General features: G+C 40.2%; 2 protein-coding genes across 2 annotated transcripts in view; one reads left to right on the plus strand and one right to left on the minus strand.

Annotated features, from left to right (window-relative positions):
- LOC139934035 (neuroendocrine convertase 2-like) overlaps positions 1-8,236 on the plus strand; it is a 39,738-nt gene extending 31,502 nt beyond the window's left edge. The window contains exons 7-11 of the mRNA XM_071928346.1: positions 196-371; positions 1,369-1,584; positions 2,207-2,307; positions 3,048-3,275; positions 3,852-8,236. Of these exons, the coding sequence (XP_071784447.1) occupies positions 196-371; positions 1,369-1,584; positions 2,207-2,307; positions 3,048-3,275; positions 3,852-4,668 (1,538 nt within the window). The 3' untranslated portion in view covers positions 4,669-8,236. The remainder of the gene's footprint in view (positions 1-195; positions 372-1,368; positions 1,585-2,206; positions 2,308-3,047; positions 3,276-3,851) is intronic.
- A 733-nt stretch (positions 8,237-8,969) lies between these two features.
- Positions 8,970-21,136, minus strand: LOC139934239 (uncharacterized). The gene is made up of 5 exons (XM_071928474.1): positions 20,163-21,136; positions 19,559-19,707; positions 11,240-15,523; positions 10,813-11,019; positions 8,970-10,326 (listed from the first exon to the last, which is right to left on the minus strand). The coding sequence occupies exons 1-5, from the start codon at positions 20,996-20,998 to the stop codon at positions 10,085-10,087; spliced, it is 5,718 nt and encodes a 1,905-aa protein (XP_071784575.1). The 5' UTR covers positions 20,999-21,136; the 3' UTR covers positions 8,970-10,084.
- Between the last annotated feature and the right edge of the window lie 5,374 nt (positions 21,137-26,510).

The raw sequence follows: 26,510 nt of genomic DNA on the forward strand, positions 1-26,510 counted from the left end.
GATACTCTTTTCATCAAAGTGTTGTTTGTCAAAGGTCAATATTAACATTTAGACAACTGTGAAGTAAGTAGGATTTGAAACTTAAGATGGTGGGAGTACAATCAATCAAGTGAGGTGTGCTGTGACACCATGTACACAAATCTGCATTAATATGGTTAAATGAAATGTGTATAACGTGTATGTATCAACCACCAGGTATCCGTATGTTGGATCAGCCATTCATGACTGATCTGATCGAGGCATCTTCAATGAGTCACAAACCTCAGCTCATTGACATCTACAGTGCAAGCTGGGGACCTCAGGATAACGGCCAGACCGTGGATGGACCTAGAGATTTGACCCTTGAAGCCATTGCCAACGGGGTTAACAAGGTAAGGTGTTCTGAAGTGTTTTGCTAACTCCTTGTGTTTTGTTGTTGTTTTGTTTTCAAAACGATAATGAGACCTAAAGATATGGCAAAAATGCTTAGCCTAAATATAACACTGACTTCTTACAACCTAAGTACCTGTTGCTATTATATAGAAGTGTGTCTTTCCGAAATTCATAAATGAGAAATCTGTGACGAGTGTTTCATCAGTTTTTAGAAAACGTGAGAACTCATTTTTGTAAACTGTTCCACAGTACAATGCACTCCGAGAACTAATGGTTTTTTTGTGTCTGTACTTTCCTTCAAACTGGAGCCTACGTATATGCCATTTTGAGATATGGTGGACACAACACTAAGGTTTGGGTAAGTTTGTCTGTATACACCCATACCAAACAGTGCACTCCTAGTGTCCACCATACCTCAACAAGGCTAATAACGGCGTCTTGGATTAATAACTTAACGGGGAACGTCCCAAAAGTACTTAAAACAATCACAGAGCAATTTATTATCCTAAGTGGCCATGGCGTTGATAACCAAACAATAATCTCGAGATACCGCCACCAAGAGCTAATGGAACTAATCTATTTGACTCTGTGACATACTACCGCCATCTTGAATTGTGTGGTCAACCGTCGTTATAAACAGCACGGCTAAACGAGGTTCTGCTTATTATAAAGAGTACATTTTGAAGTAAAAATGTAATATTAGTAATAGTATATGCTTATAAAGCTCACATTTTTAAGTACATTACTCATGGCATTACAGCAAGATGAAAATATATGTACAATGATTCTTAACTGCGAAAACTCATTCCCGAATCTCAATTCTGCTTTGTATTTCCTTGTAGTTTGTTGTCATCTTTTAATTAAATATTCCTGTTATAGCTAGGGAATTTGGCCAGACTCATCAACCTTTGTTATAGCTAGAGTCGACTGTATTCAGAATGACAGTTATTTCATAATGTCACAAACTATTTCCTCCCCTTTAATTTTGTTCTAAAGGGGCGTGCTGGTAAAGGAAGCATCTATGTCTGGGCCTCAGGAGACGGTGGACCCAATGATGACTGCAACTGCGACGGCTACGCATCCAGCATGTGGACAGTATCCATTAACTCGGCCATCAACGATGGCCGAACTGCCCTCTACGACGAGTCATGCTCATCTACTCTGGCGTCCACGTTCAGCAATGGAAGAAATAGGCATCCAGAAGCTGGTGTGGTGAGTTGTTAAGCATGCTCTAACAATTAAGTTTAATCTCCGTAGGAGAACACGCTTGAGAAACATAATTAAAAGTTTGAGTGGCCATGGCAAGGTGGTTTACCTGCTGGATTTTCTACAACATAGACGGTTCCGCTGTCTCGAGTTTCCCCATCTAGATTCGTACGAAAACGAGCCTTCCCCACTCGTTGTGTAGAAATATCGCACACAAACGAGCCCTTCCCACGCTGTCGTGTAGAAATAATATGTTTCGATACACCAGACCCGACCCGTGCAAAAAATGTATGGTACCGCCCATGCAATGGTGAAATGCAATTTCTATAGACCATCTCGAAGACTGTGGGATTGCTTTTAGTTAGTTTATCCTCGGTGACGTTGCATTTTGAGATTAGCATTGCCAGTTGTCAAATGGCACGTTTTTTTTAATGTCCCAAATGGATTCGATGATTTCACAGCTAGTTGTAAACAATCTTGGACAAGGAAATAAGAAAGTCAGTTTCCACAACGACATTCAAGCTGTTTTCTTCAATATGAACAGCAAACAAAATATTTGTTCTGAGGTGATGGACTTTGTTCCAAGATTTGTTAAGACATTTAATCTTCTATTGTTTGATTTGTTCAGGCGACAACGGATCTTTACGGAAATTGTACACTAGCTCATTCCGGTACGTCAGCAGCTGCGCCTGAGGCAGCTGGAGTATTTGCACTGGCCCTAGAAGCAAAGTGAGTAGATAATCATTCAGTTCGCTGACTCTGTCTCAACACACACACGCATCATCACTCGCAATATTGTCACATGAAGCACAAAGAAGATGTGCATTATAATTTGTCTGCTTTGTATTGATGTAGCCCTCCTCATGTAAATGTCATTAATGTCTCTTCCTTGCAGCTCTGGTCCATGTTCCTGACTATACCGTGATGTCATCTCTCCATCTTCTTCTCTGTCTACCTCTTTTCCTTTTCCATGTTCTTGGTTGCCAATCCATCTTGTTGTTCGGGCAGTGTGTCCCGTGTTTCTGTGCATGTAGTCCTGTCTCTAATTTGCCTCTCCACTGCTCTTTGTGCTGTGCAGAGTTGATATTCTATCAGTTTTGTTATTGTCCATGTTTCTGCTCCATAAAGTTATTGTAGGTATGGGGATAGGCTTGTATCAGTACCTGACGATGAGACAATTCCAAAACCGAGGCCTCAAGTTCGAAGCCGCCTCGAAACACAAGGGTTTCTTATAATAAACCACGCATAATAATATGAATCTTATACATGATTTGGGTTGATATTCCCAGCTCCATTGAGATTCGATCCAGACGTTAACAATCCTTCATCCGTTTTCAGAGACCTGCATTGGTATGGCAATGAGCAGAGGTAGTCTAGGCCTATACTTGAAGATCATTGTTGATATTAGAAAGGATTTGTTGTTGTTTGAAGGACTTCAATTTACCGTGTTCATTATTTTCCTTTTTCAGTCCTTCCTTGACATGGCGAGATATTCAGCACCTTACCGTATTGACTTCCAAGCGTAATCAGCTGTACGATGACAACTACAAGTGGCAGTGCAACGGGGTCGGTCTGGAGTTCAACCACCTCTTTGGATTCGGAGTCCTCGATGCTGGTGCCATGGTAGAGCTGGCCGAGAAATGGAAGACTGTTCCGGAACGATTCCACTGCTCCGGGGCTACGTACAAGGGAGTCAGGTGAGTTGCGGAATTGAGGTTTGGTTTTGGAGGGAGTTTATTGTATTTTAATGTTTGAAAACCGGTGTCCTAGGGAAATTTGTTTCCCGGAGGTTCTGTCCCCCATATGGGTTATTAATGGTAATAATGGGAAATTAATGAGGAGGATGAGAGTTCAACAGAGGGCGCTATTAGAAGAAGTTTGTACACAGCTCGTCGTTTTGGGGAAAGAAACTCTCAAGGGGACAGAATCTCATACACCACCGGTATTTGCGGTTTTCCCTCGATAACAGATGTATAGGGTACCTAGATGTATGCCTTTTTTTTCTTTCTTTTTTTTTCTTTTGAGTGGAGCTCTAAGACTCCGTTTATTCGTCACCAGTGAAAACAAAGTACAAACAACTTCAATGGAACATTAACACATACTGTTAGAACAATACATTAAGGATACAAGAGGCTAGTTAAAAGACAATGAACAAAGGTGATATTACATATGCCTTTCTTATACGTTTTCAGTTTTGTTAAATACATTCTTAGACTATGTAAATAGAAAAAGAGGAATTGTTGGGATAATATTATTTTATGTTTCGTTTACAGTCAAGTTCCAGATGGTCAGTCTGGCGAGAAGTTGGTCCTCCGCCTCAATACCGACGCCTGCGACGGCCAGGACAACATGGTCAACTACATTGAACACACCCAGGCCATCATCACCATCAACAGCACACGCCGAGGTGACGTCACCATCCACCTGACCTCCCCAATGGGTACCAGCAGTATCCTCCTGAGCGAGAGACCAGGGGACAATGACGTCATTGATGGGTTCCAACGCTGGCCGTTCATGACGTCACACACATGGGGTGAAGATCCAAGAGGAGAGTGGGTCCTGGAGGTAGCCATGGCCGACGGTAGCCCACACACCGCAACCCTCACCGAGTGGACCCTGGTCCTCCACGGTACCAAAGAAGCCACGTACATCGAGGAAGCCAAGTCCAAGTCCAGCTGCAAGCAGGCTGTTCTAGAAGCATTCAAGGTGCAGGAACAGGAAGAGTTGGAACACGCCAAGATGGACGCCCAGAACAGCAAGCCTGACTCCATTGATCTCTCTAAGGAAGTCGAACTCCTCAAGAGCCTTGAGGGCGCCATTGAAGATGAAACAGAGGAGGAACTGGGACAAGCAATTGACGAGAAAGATAGTGACCTCCCACCCTTCTCACCGGAAGATGTACTGCCCAAAGAGGAAGACTCGTACTACTACCGCGATGCCGATGAGTCCACTTCATGGTACGGGGAAAACGAGGTTCCATACGGCAGTGACATCAGCAGAGATACCTGGGAGGATCCTGAAGTCTGGGAGAAATTAGAGGAGTTATTTGACGAGAAGTACGGGCGGCAAAAACTATCGTACCCGTATTAGAGGGGCAACAACCATTCTTGGTTTGGCTCGAGGTGGGTTTATAGAAAAGTTCCACAGATGAAAGTTGATTTTGGTTTTCAGTAATAATTCGTCCATGCAAGTCCAACAAAAATTTCGACCACAATAGAAACTATAATAATATTTTTTAATATTTCTATAGTTGAGAAAAAAACAATTTGGTTTAAAAGATTTTAAACAACCTTTACAATCGTTGCCAAAAGCCATTGGAAAACCAAACATCTAATTCTGTAAATTGCAGTTAAAATTCAAAGTGAACATTTGCACCAAACGACATTCCACATTTGGTTTTTATGTTTTTAACCAGCTTGGAGGGTGACAAACGTTTTTTAACAGTTCTGTTTTTATTTTTTTCATTTATTTTCCTGTTCACTTGTTCAGTATTTTTATTTAACCAGTAAATTAAACCATCGAAATTAGATATGCATGAGTGGTTGAATAAGTAATTAAGTATTTTAATAAAATATAAACCTAGATTAGTGGCCCGGGGCCCTTGGGTGATTCCGTACAGTAGGTATTGATAAACAAAGACACTCTTAATGAACCACGGCTGTAAAAGTAGTCTGAGGTAGAGTGTGTTCCATTTTATCACAGCGAATGAATAAAAGCACAACACGACATGTATCAACGACATGGATCACCTCGAACTTCCACTTTAATATTTTGTGATGGATTAATCCCATACTTTACTATATCAAAACAAAATCTTAACAACAACATACCGCACAGGGTATTACCGGGACAGCTGTGAAAATGATTGCGGGATCCAAACTTGTATTCAGTTGTTCTGTTCGTTTTAATCCATCATGCAATAACTGCTTAAAAATAAGGCTTCATGTGCGCCGGGAGGGAAGGGTGTCAATAGCCGGTATGTTCTGGGAGTGTGTCTGATTTCAGAGAGCTGCTTAAGCACAAAAAGTAGCTTAACATGATAAAATAATGTTTACGGCTATACCAGCCAAAGTACCATGCCACATGTATATTTTGTGACTGATATCCTGCTTTGTTTTGCTTAGCAGAAAGGTGTTAAGCACAATGCTCTGCTTAAGCAGCTCTAGGGAATTGATGTTGGCATTTTTAGATTTGGTTGACACTATAGCAGTGCGCTGTTTGGTTTGGGTCTACACAGACAGTGTATCAAAGCCAATGTCATGCTATAAATGTGTCCACTATATCTCAAAAATGGCTGATGGAAGTAGATCTGATCATAATAGAGAAAGGTAATTGTCTGATGGTGTGTAGTTTACATGCAACAATGCAGCATTGTCGTATAGGTATGGAGATGCTGTGAAACAACATGCAGCTATCCTTTAACAATGTAGCAGGGCTATTTGTTAGGTATGTAGTTTGTATTTCGTATTGGAGATTCAATATTGCTCAATTCATTTCACCTTGATTGATTGATTCCAACTCATATCGTCCTATATGAAATCGAAGTGTAAGACGCTCTTCCTTGTAAATATAAATAAATATGGGATATAATATGTCTACGAAATGATATATTTGTAATTAATAGAAAAATTATAGCTATGCTTTCTTTAAAGCGACCAAACAATACAACAAATGGTATTAACTAAATATTTATTTCTTTATTAGGGATGTTTTTGAGGAAGTAAGCATGACCAATTTCATATTGATGTAAAGTTGAATGTTTATTTCATCAGACAGTAAATGTGCACATTTTCACATTGCTGTTTGAGGGGAAAAGCTCGCAAACACAAGAGCAAGGGGGTAGGGAACCATACCGGTACCATACAATAATTTATGTGGAAGTCACAGATTTAACAAAAGAAAGTGCTGATGTATTTCAAAGGGAGCTTTTTGTTGAATTTTTTTAATGAAATCTACACAGAAGTTATACAATTGCAGCTGGAGATAAAGTTAAGGAGATTTATTGTTCTAATTTCATAATCCCTCATTATAAACTCGGTTCATTTGATTTGAACGCAAGAGCATTTTTCGAATGCTGATTTTCTTGTTCAACTATCTTCCTCTTTGAAACTTAAAATCCTGTACGGCATGTACTTAATGATAAGCCACGTCTTTGTCTTTAGCGTAGAAAAGCTTAAGTTAATTTCATATAATTATTGCAAATGGCATTTACTATGAACCATGGATTTCATCCATGCTAGAACTATCAGTGAAGAAAGACTAAAAACTATACAAGTCCGGCGTAAAAAAATATGTTTCATTAAAGCGAGACGGGCGCAATATTTAAACAAATGAATTACATCAAGATTACTGGACCCTTTTTAATTGATATATATTTTTGCATGACCTAACTTGTATAATACCGTAAGGTAATAGTCTAGGGGCGGCACTCCTTTTAAAAAGTGACAAAAATCAAGTGTTCAGTCTATTTCAAAATGTACCGACAATTGGGCGACCCGTAGATGAACTTGTCCGTTCAGTTTGGGTCTCATTTCATTTACTATCCTGTTCTTTGAAATAGAATTCTTGCCAGATTTAAATAAGTGCCGCTAAATTAAAATAAAAATTAGCATAAAGCGTCTTGTGATAGCTGTATATGTTTATAAATGTTATAAACAAAATAAAATATTATTCTAAAAGAGTATATTGTAAATCTGTCATATTAAAATCTAAATGGTGTTGTAAAATTTGTAAAAGGCAACAAATTAAATTTAGGAGCAAAGCATGCTGTATTATAATACGCTATACGAAAGGTAAACTAATTGTGTAAACATCGATGCTTGCTCGCAGAAATTTGTAATAATTGAGAATTTTTAACTAACAAATTATCAGTTATATTAGACACTAATTATATAAATACTTGCAGATAATATTAATATAATAATAAATAATTACTGGTAAATTTAATATAAACGCAACGCCACACGGCGTTACAGACAGCCATATATCTTTGCATATTAAACTCGATTCGGTTTAGTGAAAACAAAACAAAGATGTCACGAAGTATTTCTAATCACTTTCGTTGGCATTACGTCAAAGTATAATTGTAAGCCACCATTCCTTGATACACAAGTGTTTTCTTTGAAGAAAGAAATGCTGAGATGCACTTCTCTCTCATCATTTTGTTGAAATTTCTTGACGAGGAAACTTAAGAGTGGTAATGGGTTTAATTATTAGCTTGTGGTTTGTTCTGATTGCAACTTTATATATCAACACTAAGTTCCTGAAAATCTCCCTCTGAAACATGTCAAGACTTTATAATCAGTGTGATCATTCTTCTTTAACATAATCAAGCTGCGTGGTTAGTTGAGTTTGCTTCGCGTGGGTTTTACGTGCATGGCTTCCAGGACCAAATTTAATAGAGCTGTTTAATTTAAGCACAGAAAGTACCTAAGCACAAGAAGGCACGCTAACCAGAATAAGGTAACTTGCTGGGAACAATGTCACAATGTACAATCTATGGCTGTATCCTGCTTGTTTAAATTTGCTTAGCAGAAATTCTGCTCTTTGAAATTTGGCCCTGATTAATTTTGATTTATTAGGCATTAATCACAATCATAATTGCTGTGTGGATAAATCATGTTCTATATTATATTGATCTATTAATATATATTAGTTGAAGCACTTAATTCGGTGTGTGAGTGTCTTTTTGTATTTGGTGATCAATATTTCTTAGTATTGCAGCGTGGTAGATGGTGTTGGGAACTGGGATATACCCCTTGTTTGGTTCGGAAAACGAAGCCGTCGTTCATTTAAGACACAAAGCACTATTGGTAATTGCTCACTTGGTCAATCTCAACATATGCACAAAATAACAAACCTGTGAAAATTTACCTCAATATTGGTCGTCAAAGTTGCGAGATAATAATGAAAGAAAAAACACCCCTGCCACACAGAGTTGTGTGCTTTCATATGCTTGATTTCGAGACCTCAAATTCTAAATCCGGGGTCTCGAAGTCAAATTCGTGGAAAATTACTTCTTTCTCGAAAACTATTTAGAGGGAGCCGTTTCTCACAATGTTTTATACTATCAACAGCTCCCCATTACGCGTTACCAAGAAAGATTTTATGCTAATAATTATTTTGAGTAATTACCAATAGTGTCCACTGCCTTTTAGAAAGTGCAGCGCACTTACACGCGCTTATCTTGTCCGCCATTTTGGGAGTCAAAATTGTAAATATTGAGAATGGCAAGCTCACCCCTTCCCTCCTTCACAAATATATTTCCCCCACAAAACTTCCACAAACGAAAACAGTCTAACCATCCACGGACTATATAAAAAAATATTAAGAATAAAACACGCGCTTACAATCATGTTTATGGTATTAAGTTTTTCATTATATTTATTTAATCTCATAAGACTTTTTATAAACAGGTTTTTCCCCATGGTTAATATTTTGAGCACTCCAGATATCAAAGTTGTTTTCTTTTTAAGTACATTCGGTTTTGAATTGAAACAATGATTTATAAACGACCAGAATGCAGTTGTTTAGTTTTACAAAGAATGTTGCAGTTTTGGAATGTGAATTAATTTACAAGATCTTTTACATTTATAACAACATGAATATAAAGCATGAATGCATCGCCAATTTCATAATAAATTATGTTTTGTTTCAGAAAGTTCTCTTAATTAAATGAAACGACCGTGGCTCAGAGCAAGCACAATTTGATATCAAATCGTTCATTATAGCAATCATTTTAGCTTTGCTTTGGGTTTTGAAAAGAACCGGTCTATTAGAACCAACACTACTCATAAGAAATGTTCACATGGTGTTACCATAAACCTCACCTAACTTCCAGCATGCAAAGTTTCAAACCCTACGTAAAAAAGTGGATGATAAATTATTTTGGTTTTACCCTTACCAGGTTTTTTTTTCACAGGACTTGGGAAAGTATAAAATACAGTGCTTTTTACACACATCCCTGTATGGGTTACACCAAATGAAATGATATCAGTAACCATTTCCTTTTTAAAGATTCCATGATTGTATGGCGTGTAAGTAACACAGTTTGCGGTAGTTTTTCATGATGTTTAGGCTATATATAAAACAAAAATTCACATTATTGGAAAAATTGCTTGCTAGAGCCTATAAACACTTGATTCATTATTTGAAACATGAACATCATGAGACAGCAAGTTTCACTGTAAGGCGTGTAATGAGTTCAACAAGTTTAGATCCGTAATGAGAAACAACTTTACTTAAAAAACTTCGAAATTTGTTTACATATTTTTTATAACTTTTTTTTCCTTTTGAAAATTAAATTGTACATGATGCTTATCTGCCACTTTTACGAATTTCATGATTTTGATCATATATTAATTTCCACAGATAAATTCACTGCAGCCAAGTTTTTATGAGCATGAACCTTAGAAACATGATGAATACGTGAATATTCAATTGAGCACATGATTATTCATGAATGCATGAATACTAAACAGTGCATACAATGGCTAGGTGATCCAAATTATTCAGTCTCAAAGGTGCAGATCGTAAGACCAGCTGAAATCTGTAATCGTTCGTTGTACACTGGAGCCACCCGCATCTGTGCGGCATGTTTCCTCTCCGCAGCCAGGCCGTGCTCCCGGGCTGTCTTGGCATCTTCCACGGCTCTCATGGCTCGCACTTTCTCGGCTGGGCATGGAGAAAAGGGAGGCATTTCAACCCATGGGCGAGGAGAGGATCTTCGACGTCGGCTTTTGTCTATGACTGAAAGAGGACACGGAAAGTTATGGGTATGTGAACGCCTGATTTAAGGAATGTGGTGCAAGACCTACATGTATAGTAAGCAAATATCACACCTTTGAAATGTTCGACCAAGTTTTTTTGTATGTTTATTTTTAAGATCTTGAACAGAATAACTCAGTATGGAATTAATGGACACAAGAATATAGACTGTGTGCAAGACTTGCACTTATAGCTCCATTAGCAGTTTTACGTGGACGCGATTTTGTTTCAAACGGTTGTGCTGTTTCGGGTTTAGTAGGGTTTTTTGTTTTTGTTGTTTAAGAACTTTGGCTAAAAATAATCTAAACAGAATATGATTCCTAAGAAAAAAAACCAGCTTTCGTTCGATAACGATCACGCGCGAGACTTGCAAATTCCATTTTCAGGGGAAAGTTTGAAACATCAACTCCGTGGCAAATCATTGGTTTAATAAACCATATTGGTTTCACCCAATTCACCCCAATTTACCTAGAATTCCCTTCGGAGTTGGTGACGATTTTGGTTTGGTTTTGCAGCATTTGGGTAGAATGACCGAGTCTCGGACATTCCTTAGAGATGAGTTCTGGACGATGAATGCCGTCATGAGAAGCGAATCACCGTCTGCAAAACTCACTGATGGTCGCTCTTCTCCCATCATACCAATAGGTTTGTCTTGGGCAACAGTTGGCTTGGTCCCTGCACAATAAAGCCATGCAAATTTATTGTCAAAACTATCATAAGTACGATTTGAAACTTCGCAAGATGGAAGAATAACTAAGGGAGGTTCGCGGTAACACCATGTGAGGGGGGAGTGGGGGTGAAGTGTTTAAAATGATGATGATGATGACAAAAACGGTTATAAAGATATTTTAAAGAAACATGAGGTGAAAAATCAAATTAGATTTGAAATATTCACCTTCTGTTTTAGCAGGTTGACTCATAGGACATTCTTCTGGGATGGTAGTCGTCAACTCTTTGGTATGTCCACCAGGACCAACTTGTTGTAGTTGAGTGGCCTCTAACAGCTCCGGTGTTGCTGCCTCATTCGGTTTCGGAGTTTGAAGCAGAGTTACTGACTTACTGCATGGATCAGGTTGAGGTTGTGGTGTCATGTCGTTTTGGGTTTTAGACGGAATTGTCTGCAATGAAACTCGTTGAGTTTGTTGTTGGATTGACTTTGCCCATTCACTTCTTTTGAAAAGCAAACCCGGTTTCATCGGAACCAAAGGTGCTTGAGTCTGTAGAAAAGGAGTCGATCTAGAGTTATTCGATTCAATAATCTGCTGCTCTGGTCGCGACTTTCCAGGTCCGATGGCGGGGGAAGATACTGACAAAGGTGAACTGGACACTTCAGATGGTATTGGCTTGGTAGACTGCTGAGTTTGAGTTGGTCCATAAAACCAATGAGATTGCTGGGGTGGTTTGGACACTTCCTCAGATGGTATTGGCTTACTAGACTGCTGAAGTTGAGTTGGTCCATAAAACCAATGAGACTGCTGAGGTGGCTGGGACACTTCATATGTAATTGTCTCGGCAGACTGCTGAAGTTGAGTTGGTCCATTATACAGTGGAGGCTGCTTAGGTGGTTTGGACACTTCCACATATGGTATTGGCTTACTAAACTGCTGAAGTTGAGTGGGTCCATAAAACCAATGAGACTGCTGAGGTGGCTGGGACACTTCAGATGTAATTGTCTCGGCAGACTGCTGAAGTTGAGTTGGTCCATTATACAGTGGAGGCTGCTTAGGTGGTTTGGACACTTCCTCTGATGGTATTGGCTTACTAGACTGCTGAAGTTGAGAGGTTCCATAAAACCAATGAGACTGCTGAGGTGGCTTGGACACTTCATATGTTACTGGCTCGGCAGACTGCTGAAGTTGAGTTGGTCCATTACATCGTGTAGATTGCTGAGATGGCTTTGACACTTCAGATTGTATTGGTTTGGCAGAACGCTGAATTTGAGTTGGTCTATTGTACAGTGGAGGCTGCTGAGGTGGCTTTGACACTTCCTCAGATGGTTTCGGCTTGGTAAACTGCTGAAGTTGAGTTGGTCCATTATACAGTGGAGGCTGCTGAGATGGCTTGGACACTTCAAATGTTTTTTGCTCGGTAGAATTCTGAGTTTGACTGGCTCCATTATACAGTGGAGGCTGCTGAGGTGGCTTTGACACTTCAGTTGGTATTGGTTCGGCAGACTGCTGAGTTTGAGTTGGTCCGTTATACAGTGGAGGTTGCTGAGATGGCTTGGACACGTCAGATGGTATTAGCTTGGCAGACTGCTTAGTTTGACTGGCTCCGTTATACAGTGGAGGCTGCTGAGATGGCTTGGACACTTCAGATGGTGTTGGTTTTGCAGACTGCTGCATTTGAGTAGGTCCATTATGCAGTGGAGGCTGCTGAGATGGCTTGGACACTTCAAATGGTTTTTGCTCGGTAGAATTCTGAGTTAGACCGGTTCCATCATACAGTGGAGGCTGCTGAGGTGGCTTTGACACTTCATTTGGTATTGGTTTGGCAGACTGCTGCATTGGAATTGGTCCATTATACAGTCGAGGCTGCTGAGATGGCTTGGACACTTCAGATGGTGTTGGCTTTGCAGACTGCTGCATTTGAGTTGGTCCATTATACAGTGGAGGCTGCTGAGGTGGCTTGGACACTTCAGATGGTACAAGCTTGACAGACTGCTCAGTTTGACTGGCTCCATTATACAATGGAGGCTGCTGAGGTGATTTGGACGCGTCAGATGGTATTGGCTTTGCAGACTGCTGAGTGTGAGTTGGTCCATTATACAATGGAGGCTGTTGAGGTGGCTTGGACACTTCAGATGTTATAAGCTTAGCAGAATGCTGATTTTGAGTTGGTCCCTTATACAGTGGAGACGCTTCAGATGACATTGGTTTTGGTGACTGCTGAACTTGCTTTGGACCATTAGTTGGTGAAGACGGCTGAGTAGGCTTGGATCCTTCATTTGGTGTTGGCTTGTCAGCCTGCTGAACTTGAGCTGATTCATTACATTGCGGAGGCTGCTTAGTTGGCTTGGAAACTTCAGGTGGTATTGGTTTGGTAGACTGCTGAACCTGAGTTGGTCCACTCCATGGATATGTTATTGGTCCTCCAGACTGCTGAACTTGACTGGGTACATTGCATTGTGAATGAGGCTGAGGTGGCGTAATCTTTCCAAGTTCAGAAGAGTTCGTCAGTGGATCGATCACTCCAGGTCCAACAGGTTGTTCAGTCGACTGCACCGGGGTTAGCATTCCAATTGCAGTGTTTTGTGGAGACCGTTGTATCGGCCTTACCCAACTACTCATTCTAAACAGCCAGCGCGGTTTCATTGGTAACAATGGTCCTGGCGGAGTCTGTAGAATTTGAATCTTCAAATTTGTACAATTTGATTTCATCGTCTGTTGTGCTTGCATAGACTTTTCAGCTCCGTAAGGTCCTGGGGACTCCTTAACTGGCATTGATCGTTCGTTGCGTCCGATTGGGCATGAAGATATCTGTGGCAGTGGAATGGACCCTTCAGATGCTATTGGTCTGACAGACTGCTGCATTGGTAAAGATCTACCAGGTACACTGGACTGAGTCAAGGAAGCGATCCCTTCAGCACCATGGGTTTGTGGAGTTTGTAGCAATTCAGGATGCTCTAATCCTTTAGACTTTGGTGTTGTTTGCTCCAACGGATCATTTTGCTGCGCCATGTCTCCTTTGTTTTGCAAAGAAGAGTTGAGTTGCCTTTTGGACTGAAAATACTCTTGATTGATTCTTCCATATCCTTTATTCTGCATAGCATACAATGGTATAGACTCTCTGAATGTTATGCCTATCGGTTTGGGCTTCAACTGAGTCAACTCCGGCCTTTTATTCAACGTTTGTGACGAAGGAAAACCACCAGATCCTGTTGGTATTTGTGGTTGATGGGCAAGAACTGGTCTAATGGATGCATTCCGCTGTAAGTTTTTTTGAAGTGAAAGGTACACCCCAGATTCCCTCAATTCCTTCGGCGGTGAGGAATGCGCATGCAGAAGAGACTCTTGAGCGTGTCCATTATACCAGTGAGATTGCTGAGTTCGCTTGGACACTTGAGAAGGTATTGGCTTGACAGATGGTCGAATATGAGTTCGTCCATTCTGTTGAGATGGTTTGGACACATCAGATGTTATTGGCTTGGCAGACTGCTGAATTTGACTTGGTCCTTTAAATCGTGGAGAGGCTTTAGATGTCGTTGGCTTGGTAGACTGCTGAAGAGACCCTTGGCATCCAGTAACACTCGAAGGCTGTTCGAGAAGCACAGTTCTTTCATGTGTCTTCTGATGCGACGGCCGTGGCACAGAGCTTCCATTTCCAACGATCTGTTGAGGCTGTTGATGAGGAAGTGATCTTCCAGGTATGTTAAGCTCCGGAGAGGGCTGCAAGGTAGCCAATGGTCCAGATCGTTTGAATCGTGTTGTCTTCTCTTCTAGAATGGAAGTTTCGGATTTATTATGTTGAGACGACAGCTTTTGAAGTGCAGGCTCTCCATGTGTCAGCGTGTCCGAAGGAGTCTGTGATGGAACAGGGCTTCCAGATCCATTGGGTTGTGCCGAGTTCAGGTTAGTAGTCACGGATACGATCTCTTCCTCCAATGGAGTCTGTGGTTCTTTCTCTTTTTCAGATCCATTGAGCTGTGATAACTTTAGCTCTGAAACGATCGTTTCTAGTTTATCCTTTGAAGATCTATCACAAACCTCTGCTTCCAAATGGGGCTGCAATGACGATGTTGAAATTCCAGATTTAGAGTTGTGAGAAGATTCAGATTCAGAGAAGAGTTGAGACGACTTTGGTTCCGAAACGACAGCTTCTGTTACCGATGAAGACGTCTGGGACAACAAGGTCCCGTCACATACCTCTGGATCACCAAAAGACATTGGTGTTGAACTTTCAGACCCAACCGAAAGTACAGGCTTCTGTTCTGAAACGGCGGTTGCATTTGATTCATTTTCCTGACTCGGCTGCTGTTTGGTCACTAGATCCTGTGACGTTTTGACAGATTCGGTGGTTGATGTAGACGGCTGTTTTTGCAATGAGCGTCCGGTCGGCAGTAATTCCTGCAGTGTCTCGGTCTCTCTAGAAACATTCTGAACAGGCTGGTGTGGTATGCCACCATCGGTCTTTGTTTCGGATTCGTCACTTGAATACTCAGCATCCAACAGCGGAGTTTCTGCAAAAGTTAACAAGGAAAAAGAAAAAGAAACTTTTTTGAAGCATTTGCTGCATGCGTTAAATTAAAAGAGATTTTTATGGCTGTTGGCAAAATGGAATTATGCAAGTTTCTATGTCTCTCTCTGAACCAAATCTAGATGTTAGTAATGTGGGAACCTGAAAATAGGCCTTGATACTGCCCCTTTCAAGCCATTGGACACTTTTGGTAAACATTATTACCCAAAGCCCGCACTTCGTGTATCACAACTTATATATAAAGTAACAAACCTGTGAAAATTTAGGCTCAATCGGTCATCGGAGTCGGGAGAAAATAACGGGAAAACCCACTCTTGTTTCCGCACTTTTCGCTGTGTCATGACATGTGTTTAAAATAAATCCGTAATTCTCGATATCGAGAATTGATATTGTTTTAATGGTTTCTCAAAAAGTAAAGCATTTCATGGAATAATATTTCAATAGAAGTCTTTCACCATTACCTTCTGTAAACCCTGCAAGTTATTTGTAAATCTGTGAACTTTAAATTTTTTTCTGTTCCGAAAGTGTCCAATGGCTTTAACACATGGGTTGAGTTTGTTTACATCAATGGTTGTTGTGATCTTCCACCATGGAAACAGGACGGACGTCACCGTCTTTTGGTATACATGTAGATTCAAATAATAATCTCCATTTCAGGATGTATAAATGATTTAATTATGTTCAGTAACTTTTGATGTGAATATTACTGCCCAACTGCCGTTGTAGAGGCCATTATGTCTTTGTTTAGGCTGCGCGCATTAGTATGCGGATGTATGAGTAGGCTGAGTGCGAGCTATGTGCAGTTGGATTCACACTGTTGTTTTGGCGTGCGATGTAACCACACCATTTCTACTGCTGGCAGTTGGTGAGTGGATTTTCATTTAGACATAATTATTGTAATCTTAAAGCCAGTGGATACTATTGGTAATGGTCAAAGACTAGTCTTCTTACTTGCTGTATCTCAACATATGCATAAAATAACAAACCTGTGAAAATTTGAGCTCGATTGGTCATCGGAGTTGCGAGATAACTATGAAAGAATAAAACACCCTTGTCACACGAAGTTGTGTGCGTTTAGATGGTTGATTTCGAGACCTCAAATTCTAAACTTGAGGTCTCGAAATCAAATTCGTGGAAAATTACTTCTTTCTCGAAAACTACTCCACTTCAGAGGGAGCCGTTTCTCACAATGTTTTATACTACCAACCTCTCCCCATTACTCGCTACCAAGTAAGGTTTTATGCTAATAACTTTTTTGAGTAATTACCAATAGTGTCCACTGCCTTTAAAAACACTATCGTTGTGTACTCTTTTCACCAGTAGCAATCTATACACTGGACTTGACTTGATGTCATTGATTTGTCGTCAGTAGTCTACTGGCGATGTTGGCTGGGTCTTATAATATATACTGATGTACTCAGCTTTATTGTAAACAGACACTTACAACAATAATTGTGTGTGGACAATTATATTAAAGCAATTGGTTTGTTCTGTTCGTCCTTGACCATAGGGATGAAGATATGGATATATAGAGAGACATATTTCGAGAGGATTAATAAATAAAGGTTGATGAAGAGAGTACTTGGTGTAAACGAGTGGTGAATTGATCTCCTGACCGGGGGAACATCCCCCAAACCCGGCAACGATCAACCGTAGCCAAACCAAGGGAGCGCGCCGCCTGCGAATCCCTACAGTAATAATGTTTTTTTTTATATACAATACAAGTCATTCAACGAGCAAGCTATGTGGATTTTTTTTATTATAATGTTTAGCATGATACGTAATGAGTCTCTCTGGGACACAAGAACCAATGACACAAAAAAGAATGGTAAGGTATGGCACACAGGGGATGACTATTCCTTAATTGTAATCCTTCGCTCTATCCCCGATAGAGTAAAGGATTACAATTAAAGAATATCCTGTTTTTACTTTATAGCAGGATACAAACATTCTGGATCTGTTTACTATAACAATACTGTAGGTCCTACTATTCTTTGCAACTACACCAGTTGGAATCAAAATCTACTCTTCCCCTCACTCTGATGTGTCTTACCTAAAGGCAGTGGACACTATTAGTAAGTACTCAAAATAATTATTAGCGTAAAATTGTACTTGGTGACGAGCAATCGAGAGCTGTATGGTATTTAAACATTGTGACAAACAGCTCCTATGATTTATGAAGTTACGTAGTTTTTGAGAAAGAGGTAATTTCACACTCTAAAAAATATTTGTCTTTTGAAAGCACACAAAGTAATGCAACAAGGGTGTTTTATCTTTTATTATTCTCTTGCAACTTCGATGACCAATTGAGCCCAAGTTTTCACAGGTTTGTTGTTTTGAGCATATGTTGAGATACACTAAGTGAGAATACTAGTCTTTGACAATATACCGAACGTTTCCAATGCCTTTTAGGAAATGGTACCCTAATAAAATGACACGATAGACCAATTACATCTTACATGGGAACCTCTAGGGGGAAAACCTTCATATAAAAAAATTGTTGATAAAGAGAACCTTGTTTGCCATTTTGCCATCAACGCCCAATTTGAAAAGCAGTTATGACATAACCTAAAAACTTAAAATCATGGATGGTGCAATCCGTGTTTTATTAGTTTGTTACGATTCATAGTAATGATTAATATCCTGTTATTTTGTTTTTGCTGGCAGTGTCTTCGACTGAAATATTTGTTTTTCTTTTCTTCAACGACACTGTATCTGTAAAGGAGCAATCATTATCGAGAACAAAATTCGTTCTAATTTTGATTGGTTGGTCTGATTCAAACAAAAAAGTTGTGGTTCAACTTAATGTGGTTCAAAGAAAAGCCTCACTGGCTGGATAAAGTGCATAACGCGTACTCATGCACAGTTTCCATTTTCAACCTCAGCCAAGGTGGCCTAGGCCCCTATGCAGGAAAATAATCATTTTCACATGTAGCTTTGGAAAAGTTTCGCTTGGTTGAAGTAAAAAATTCTGTAGTGTACGTGTAACCTACAAAAATTACCCTGTACTCTGAATTTGTATTAATAATAATAATATAGCGTACGTATAACCAACAAGTAGCCCTGGTGGTCTTACACTTTCGTATTGTACAGAGAAAGAGTCCTATATAGGGCTAAAGCAACAAGGTACTCGTGGCACTGAGTGTATTATACATTTTTACAGAAAGGTAGTTATTGAAGTTAACAATTTTAAGACCCAATTATATAGCACCTTATAAGGGTTTACAATGTGCTACGACGCATTGAGCAGTACTAGGAACACTGGGGCAAAGCCCTTCTCTTTTCGATAGGTGTACTGGGTTATTTAACATACGTTACAAAACACATGGGACCAACGGCTTTACGTCCCATCCGAAGGACGAAGCAATGGTGAAGTGTCTTGCTTAAAGACACAAGTGTACGACTGGGGGATTCAACCCACACTCTGCTGATCGGCAACACCAGAGTTTTGGATTCAGTGCTCTTTACCACTCGGCCACGACACTTTTCGATTCTTGAAATAAATGCCTTTGCTGCCGGACTTTTACTAGACTTGACTTTATCATAATTACTTTCAACGGCTGCATTATTTGTCAAATGTGTAGGGGGAACACTTTGGTAAAGTTGTGTTTCTTCTTATACACCCTTATAGGGCCCTTAAAGGCAGTGGACACTATTGGTTTACTAACAGTAATTATTAACATAAACCTTACTTGGCAACGAGTAATGGGGAGAGATTGATAGTATAAAACATTGTGAGAAACGGCTCCCTCGGAAGTAACGTTGTTTTCGAGAAAGAAGTAATTTTCCACGAATTTGATTTCGAGACCTCAGAATTCCAGCATCTGAAAGCATGGGTATTTTTTTCTTTCATAGTTATCTCGCAACTTCGACGACCAATTGACCTCAAATTTTCACAGGTTTGTTATTTTATGTATAATGTTGAGACAGGCATACACCAAGTGAGAAGACTGGTCTCCATCAATTATACCAATACAATAGTGTCCGTGTCTTTAAAATGATTTTATTAAACTCTTACCTCCCGGAGTCTCGTGGTGATCTTTAGAGTGCTTGAACTTTTCTCGAGGAATAACCGATTGTCCATAGCAAGATTGTTCGTGTCCATCGAGGATTACAGAAGTCTTATTTCGGGTGTGTAAAATGACCAGACATTCACCCGTAGGTCGTCTATATTTAGGATAAAGGTGTTGGACAATATTATTAAAACCCCAACACATAACTCGATTTGGTGTTGAACAATGTTATTAAAACCCCAACACATTACTCGATTTGATTTCATCATGATAAAGGATGATATTGCTATAAGATACCTTTCAAAAACGAGTACCTTACCTCCCAATAGGTATGCATGGTTTCACGGATTTTTTTAGTCATCACTTATATCTCAACATTTTTCTTTTGAGATCATTTTGTACCCGTGTTTATCTTTGTATTGTAATAATTATTTATCTAAGTTAATTAGGCCTATACCAATAATTATTAGTTTTTTGTGGTTTTTTTTTATTCTAAAGGCACTCCACTACAACAAGCCTTGGCTTTGGTGTGTACTGTAAGTAAACGTTTGAATTTAGTTTAATTAAAATATTATTCTTTTAAGGATTGACAACAAATGTTTAACTTACTTCACGTCACTTGTTCTCAGAAATAAGGCACTGAACATCCAGATGAAGAAGCAGCAGAATATTGGCGCCAAGCATAAAGAGACAAACAACCCTCTCACAGCTTCTTCGGGTGTTGCCGCTGGTCTCAGAAGAAGATGTCCAAGTCGGTGTGACAAGTCGGTAGTTGGTTTAACAGCGAGATGCAGGAGACTAGCGGCCGATGAACCAACAGGCTTTATTAGGTTGAACAGGAAGGTACCGAAGCTAACCTGGAATGGCCAGAAGGCCTTCACGAACAGCACCGGCACCATGTGTTGTCTGAGGCGAGGCATCATTCGTCGCCACAGAGATGGGCGGTAACTGCCACGGTTGAAGCCTGACGAACCACGCCCCATGAAGTAACGGGAATGACGTCTTGCTGGCGGGCGAACCCAGCAAACAAACCCGACAAGGGCTGCTGCGCACAGGCACCAAATGACAAAGGCGAACACAGCATCCCGGACATCGTCAGAATCTAAGATCTTGAAGATGATGTCACCATAGATGAAACCCTGTCCGAAGAAGTCTGGGACTTCAGAAGATGGTGCAGATGATGATGACACTGAGTCATAAAGGTGTTGGAAAAGAGACACCCAGACTGAAAGTAGTTCTTGGGTGAGGGATTGTGCCTCATCACACGGGTATTTGATGATCAGTATACCGCTGTGTGTCTGCCGTGATGTAGTTGAGATGGAGACCACATCATGAGGCGAAGCGACTGGAAGTTTTCCAACCTCCCAACCGCTTATCGGGCAAAATAGCAGGCACAGGCTAACGCTGGCCACAAACAAGTTGAACAACTTGATGACGGAAAGCATAACTATTAGCTTCCGGATGAAATCAGAATTTTTTTCGCTTCTTGAAGATTTATCGCAAAGATATCTCTGTATCGTACAATCGTTGACTGTAGTATGACCTATGGGTCATTGTATGTAAAGGTAGCGTGTCATGTTTTTGCTGTCTTCAAGCGGATGGTTAGATACCAAACATAAACGTAAACATGACAGCCGTGGACTTTGTGGACATCATAATCACGCTGCTGGTATTGTAGGCGTCAAGAACACAGTAAACGTTCTGTGCGCAAACTACGCGCACGCGCGCACGCAATGGTTAATGCACAATGGACCCTTCCCATGAAATATGCTAATTACATTCACGTATGCGTACAGACCCTGTTGGTTGGCAAACGCCATAGAGTTGTGCACTAAGCAGACGCGCAATCGCGTCTGCGTCACGCACCCATTAGCCGTGTACAAAACAGCGCGATGTTCCCTCATTTTGCTAACCAAAACGTTAGTGCGCATGCGCTATGTGCAATTTACTTATTTCATGGGAAGGGTCTATTATTTATTGTGTTTATGATTTATCATTGCATTGGATCCAGATAATGGGGGCTCGTCTTGTTTCTATAGGCACGTCCATCATATCCGTCTGAATGTTTGGCACATCTCACAACCTTCTCGTTTGCTGCCATTTTTTTTTTACAGCCAACCAGTCGTAGCTCTAAATGTTGGTTGAGCTCACATAATCTAGGGGTAGTGCCAAATAATAGGCTACATCAATACATACAACACCCCAAAGATGTAACTATTGAGTAGGCCTAGGTCAACTTAAAGCAACAGTGAAAATTAAAATAAAATAAAAATAAAATTTATGACGGAAAGGGTACCAGGAAGTACGTCATAGTTTGCACTAAAGAGCATCTAGAATGAAAATGACTCGGGGCCCTTATGCTGCACAGAACCCCACGCCGTTATGGAGAAGATTTGCTATATTAAAGTGGTGGATTAATGCCAAAAATCGGCCCATAATTTTCACTTTTCACTGGCAGCTCAAAATGTTGGTTGAGCTCATTAATTCCAGGGGTAAAGCCACATGCATCAATACATACAACAACACCCCCCCCCCCCCATTTTGAAGATGGAAATATGAGTAGGCTTACTTAGGAAAGTTAAAGTGAACTTAATTTAAAATGCTAAAAACTTAAAGGGAAAAGTAGGCCAGAAATTACGTCCTATTGAACCACAGAGCATCTATATATGGAAGGAAATTTGTACAGGCCCCTTGGAATTGTGCGGGCCCCGAACTCGTTGCTGCAGCCGATTTCACGAAACGCTAGGATTAATCCTATCTCGAGTTAGGATGAGTAACCCGTCCTATCTTGGACGGGTTCAATGCGTCGTATAAAGTTCTAAGATTTATCCCAAGTCAGGTAGAGCCATGATGAAATCTAGGGCTGAGCCCTTAAGCGGGCCCCGGACCCCACGCCGTAATGGTTTCGCGCCTCGTGCATGCTCGCATTGACTCATAAACTTCGCTTCTCATGATGGGCCTGACCAATGTACTGCCTGCCCACCATTTTACTGATCTTAGTCTTGGTCCCCCACCCCCTTGTATATCGGTCTCGGACCAATGAGGTCTCAAACACCTTCGCGTGGTACTTATTGTGGAGATTGCATATGAACTGACCCCATTTATATATGAAGTCGTTCAAACTACCACAACAACCAATTTAAACCAACCTCGCATCCGTATAGCAATACATGTGTATTTCAATGTGTGTTTGTGAAGTGCGTAAAGTAAATTGCTTGACATAAGACACTTTCGAAATAAATACACAATAAAATCTTATCGTGTACGTACACGATCAGTTACCTATCGTACATACACGGTATATCCAATGTTATCGTGTAGGCCTACGTACACGATCAATTATCGTGAAGGGAGAGATTTTTTTTTTTTTTATGTGGCAGCAGAACTCTTTCGTACACCGCGTGTGCTGTAAATATGGCCTTTTTTACCGAAATTAATAAATGCTGGTGCTGTCCAATCCAGTGATGTTGTATCTGTTTGCTTGTTGTAATTAGAAAATTGTATACATTTTGTCACAAGTCCAATATGGTGACTTTGCTGGACTATTTACTTTTGCGTTATTTTTAACAGTGAAGTATTCGTGGGCAGATAGTTCAACCAAAAGGAAACTACCCCTTTAGGACCTTTATGAACACGTCAGATATGCGAACGAGCATCCGATATTTGTTCACAATGAGCGCATTCAGCAGATCGCATAGAAAGGGAAATAAATTATTTTATTGTCATACAAATGGCATTTTCATTCATTTTATAGAAAGGTAAATCGTATAAAGAGGGGTTTGGAGGGGTCTGGAGTTGGGAAAGAAAAACAGAGAACGGTGGGGAGGAGCGGGTAGGCTGGAAGTGTAAGACAGGAGAAAGGGGGAGCTGCCGGGGTGAGGGAAAGACAGATGGTTGAAAGAGAGGAAGAGTAAAAAGGGGTTTCGAGGCGAAAGGATATGTAGACAAGAGACTTTGGTGTAGCAAAAACTTGTGCCAAAATAGTTTCGACACGAGAGATCATCGTAAAAGGGTCTTGATTGAGTCATGCTGGCAATTCGAGCTGTGACGCTATTATGTTGATGATCATAGTTATATGGCACTATTGGGGACTCCAAATCATTGTTAGCATAAAAACTTACTTGGTAACAAGCAAATACCTTTATCATGGTGCACCCCGCTAGATGATGAAAATCCTTTACACAAATGTTTCGAAATGTAATGTGGGTGAGGGTGTTATACGCCTCTCTTAATATTTATGCATGACGTCATAATTCTAACCCAAAATGAAGCTATTTCGCACGTCCGCCACTACTTGCAGTGGCTGCGCCCACCTCGTTTCGGGTTAGACGACGTACCTTATGCATACTTCTAGAAACTACAAGGCTCCCCCGTGAGTCTTATAGGGGTCTAATATTTTGGGCCCCCTTAACGCTACACGTTTTTCAAATCAGCGTTGATAGGTGAAACTAACCGTTAGCCAGCAATAACTAGAGTTTCTTTTGTACTACACTACCAAAACTTTCCCCACACACTCAATATACATTCATAATGCTTGCATTTCCTTTTTTAAAAACATCGTCAAAAAATGACATTTTCACGTCCCACGATACATAGCGTTGCTACAGCACTATAAGTAAAGCGAGTTTTCGGAACATGCTGTGTGCCACAAATCTAATTTATCTACTGTTTTTTTTTGTGTTTTTTTTCAGGGGGGCGGTAAGAGCGTAGGCCTCTTTTTAGTTTATTCTCATCTGAATTGGTCTCGTAAACTTTCTGGTCAATAGGCTGCACGTTACGGGAGCACTTAACGTGAACGTCAAAAAAGTGTTTTGTTTATTGTCACTTTTGGCTTATTGCATCTCAGTCCGTGCGCAGAGTGCGAGATAATTAGCATATTTTCCAGGTTTCATTTGCAGTCGCGCGGCGCACTCGGACCCTTCGAGATTTCGCGTGACAGCGCGAGAACTCGGAAACGATGTGCAAAATTGGCTACAGGTCCCAGCAAGAGGGCAGTGTGGGGTCAAGCATGGAGTGGTAAGTTTCTTGAACAATTTCCTCGTAAAACAAATCCATTTTTACTGGATTTTCGAGACCAAACACATGTGAATCTTCGTCTGAAATGTGGTTGAAGTTTTACACTTTTTGTTGATAGGCTTTACACTTAGGGTGCCCCCGACTGTTTCGAGCACGATTGAGACAAACGGAGTCCATATTCTGATAGACAAAGGATAGTTCTTTCGTTTGGTACCACAAACACTTCTGCAGGTTTTGCCGTTGATATTTTTTTTCAGTGCCAAAATTGTGCAAAAATCATTGTTTGTGCCGCTTCGTTTTAGCTTACGTGACGTCATCATGTAAGAAAAGGCTTTGGTTTGTGTACTGTTCGTACAGCGTTCTTTTTTTATCATGATTGTTTGATGACGATCGTTGTGAAAAAAAATCATGAAGAAATATATTTCTCATGAGAAAAAAAAAGAATAATATCAAAAATTATTTCCATCAATAATAACAAAACATGGCAGTTTGATGCAGGATTGAAATATGGAATTGTTATGGGTTTTCTTCGTGGTGGTTGAGACTCTGTATTAAATGTGTAGAGTAAGACTTAGAGTAGGTCTTCTATTTCTATGATTCGAATCTAAGTTCTATTTTACATGTATATTATTATTCAAAAAATAATATTTGTTTAATTACCTGAAAGTATATTCAATATTTGTGGACACGTTGTTGAGAAAATAAATAATACAATACTTATTGATTGAGTTTCAATTTGATCAGGTGGTCAATACCTTTTGCTAGTTCATACTGGGTTAAATCCTATTGATTTGAGTCTTGGTTAACTCTTAATCAAAAAGGGAACGGTCAAACATGTCTAACTTTAATTTCACACAGCAAAAATATTTCACTGGGGGATTGCAATTTATTGGTACTAACTGTAGTCCATGTCAGTTTTCTGCTCAGTGTAAAGTGTTTCTGAAACTTTTTGGTCTTCTTGGGCATGTTTTTAACTCTATTTGCTTTCTTTGTGTTCCTTTTACAGTCCCAGCTCTCTGAAAATTTTCCACGGTTTAAAGTGACGGGGAGACCCGAGCCTGGACGACTACATAGGGCGACTACTGTTGAAGTCGGGACTGTTGATTGCTTAGTCGAGTTGCAAACATTTTTCCACTACTCGGTTATCGTGCCACTGCATAGTCGTAACTACAATGTAGTACCTGCTTGTGAACCAATAGCACTCCGCACTAAATGCTAAAACCAAGTTTAGTACATGGATCTCAGACAAGCGTACAAAATTTTACTAACAACATATGCACACACACTTGTCCACTATGTTTACTCGCGTTACTACTACTACATACACGTGCCATATGGCACGTTTGGCGTGATTGCTAAATTAGTGGAATGTTTGTCTGACACCGGGGTCTTTCAAGCAAAAGTGATGTCATAAGTGCAGAGTGCTATTGTATCGCTTGCGACCATTCACAACAGCGAAAGGCCCTTTGCGAGACCACGGCTTTGACTTAAGATTCGGCTCAGGCTAGCTTGGCCCCGTGGTAGTTTTAACAATTGCGCATGCTTTGCTTATGCCCCGTGGGGTGTCAGACATGACAGAGCCTGAAGCCGAATCCAATGCCGCAGCCGCGGTTTTGAAAAGGGTCTTAATTTACTTTACGGAACACAATCTGATTGTTTTTCACCAGTTACACAATTTTTCAATCCATTCAGCGTTAACTTTAATACATTGCGCCTGTGCCAAACAATATGCCGTAAGGCATCTTGGGCATCGAAAACTAGTTTAAAAGTTGCGACTCCGAGGCCCGACTAGTCGAGTAATAAATTTCACTAGGAGACTCCCTCACAAGATATTTTTGTAAACTGAACAAAACTGATATTTCTATTTAATTTATATTAATATACCAAGGTACTTTCCCAAGTAATTTTTAATTTGTATTTTGCTGTGGTCACTAAAGTTTT

The sequence above is a fragment of the Asterias amurensis genome, chromosome 1, assembly GCF_032118995.1.
Source record: "Asterias amurensis chromosome 1, ASM3211899v1".
Taxonomy (NCBI): domain Eukaryota; kingdom Metazoa; phylum Echinodermata; class Asteroidea; order Forcipulatida; family Asteriidae; genus Asterias; species Asterias amurensis.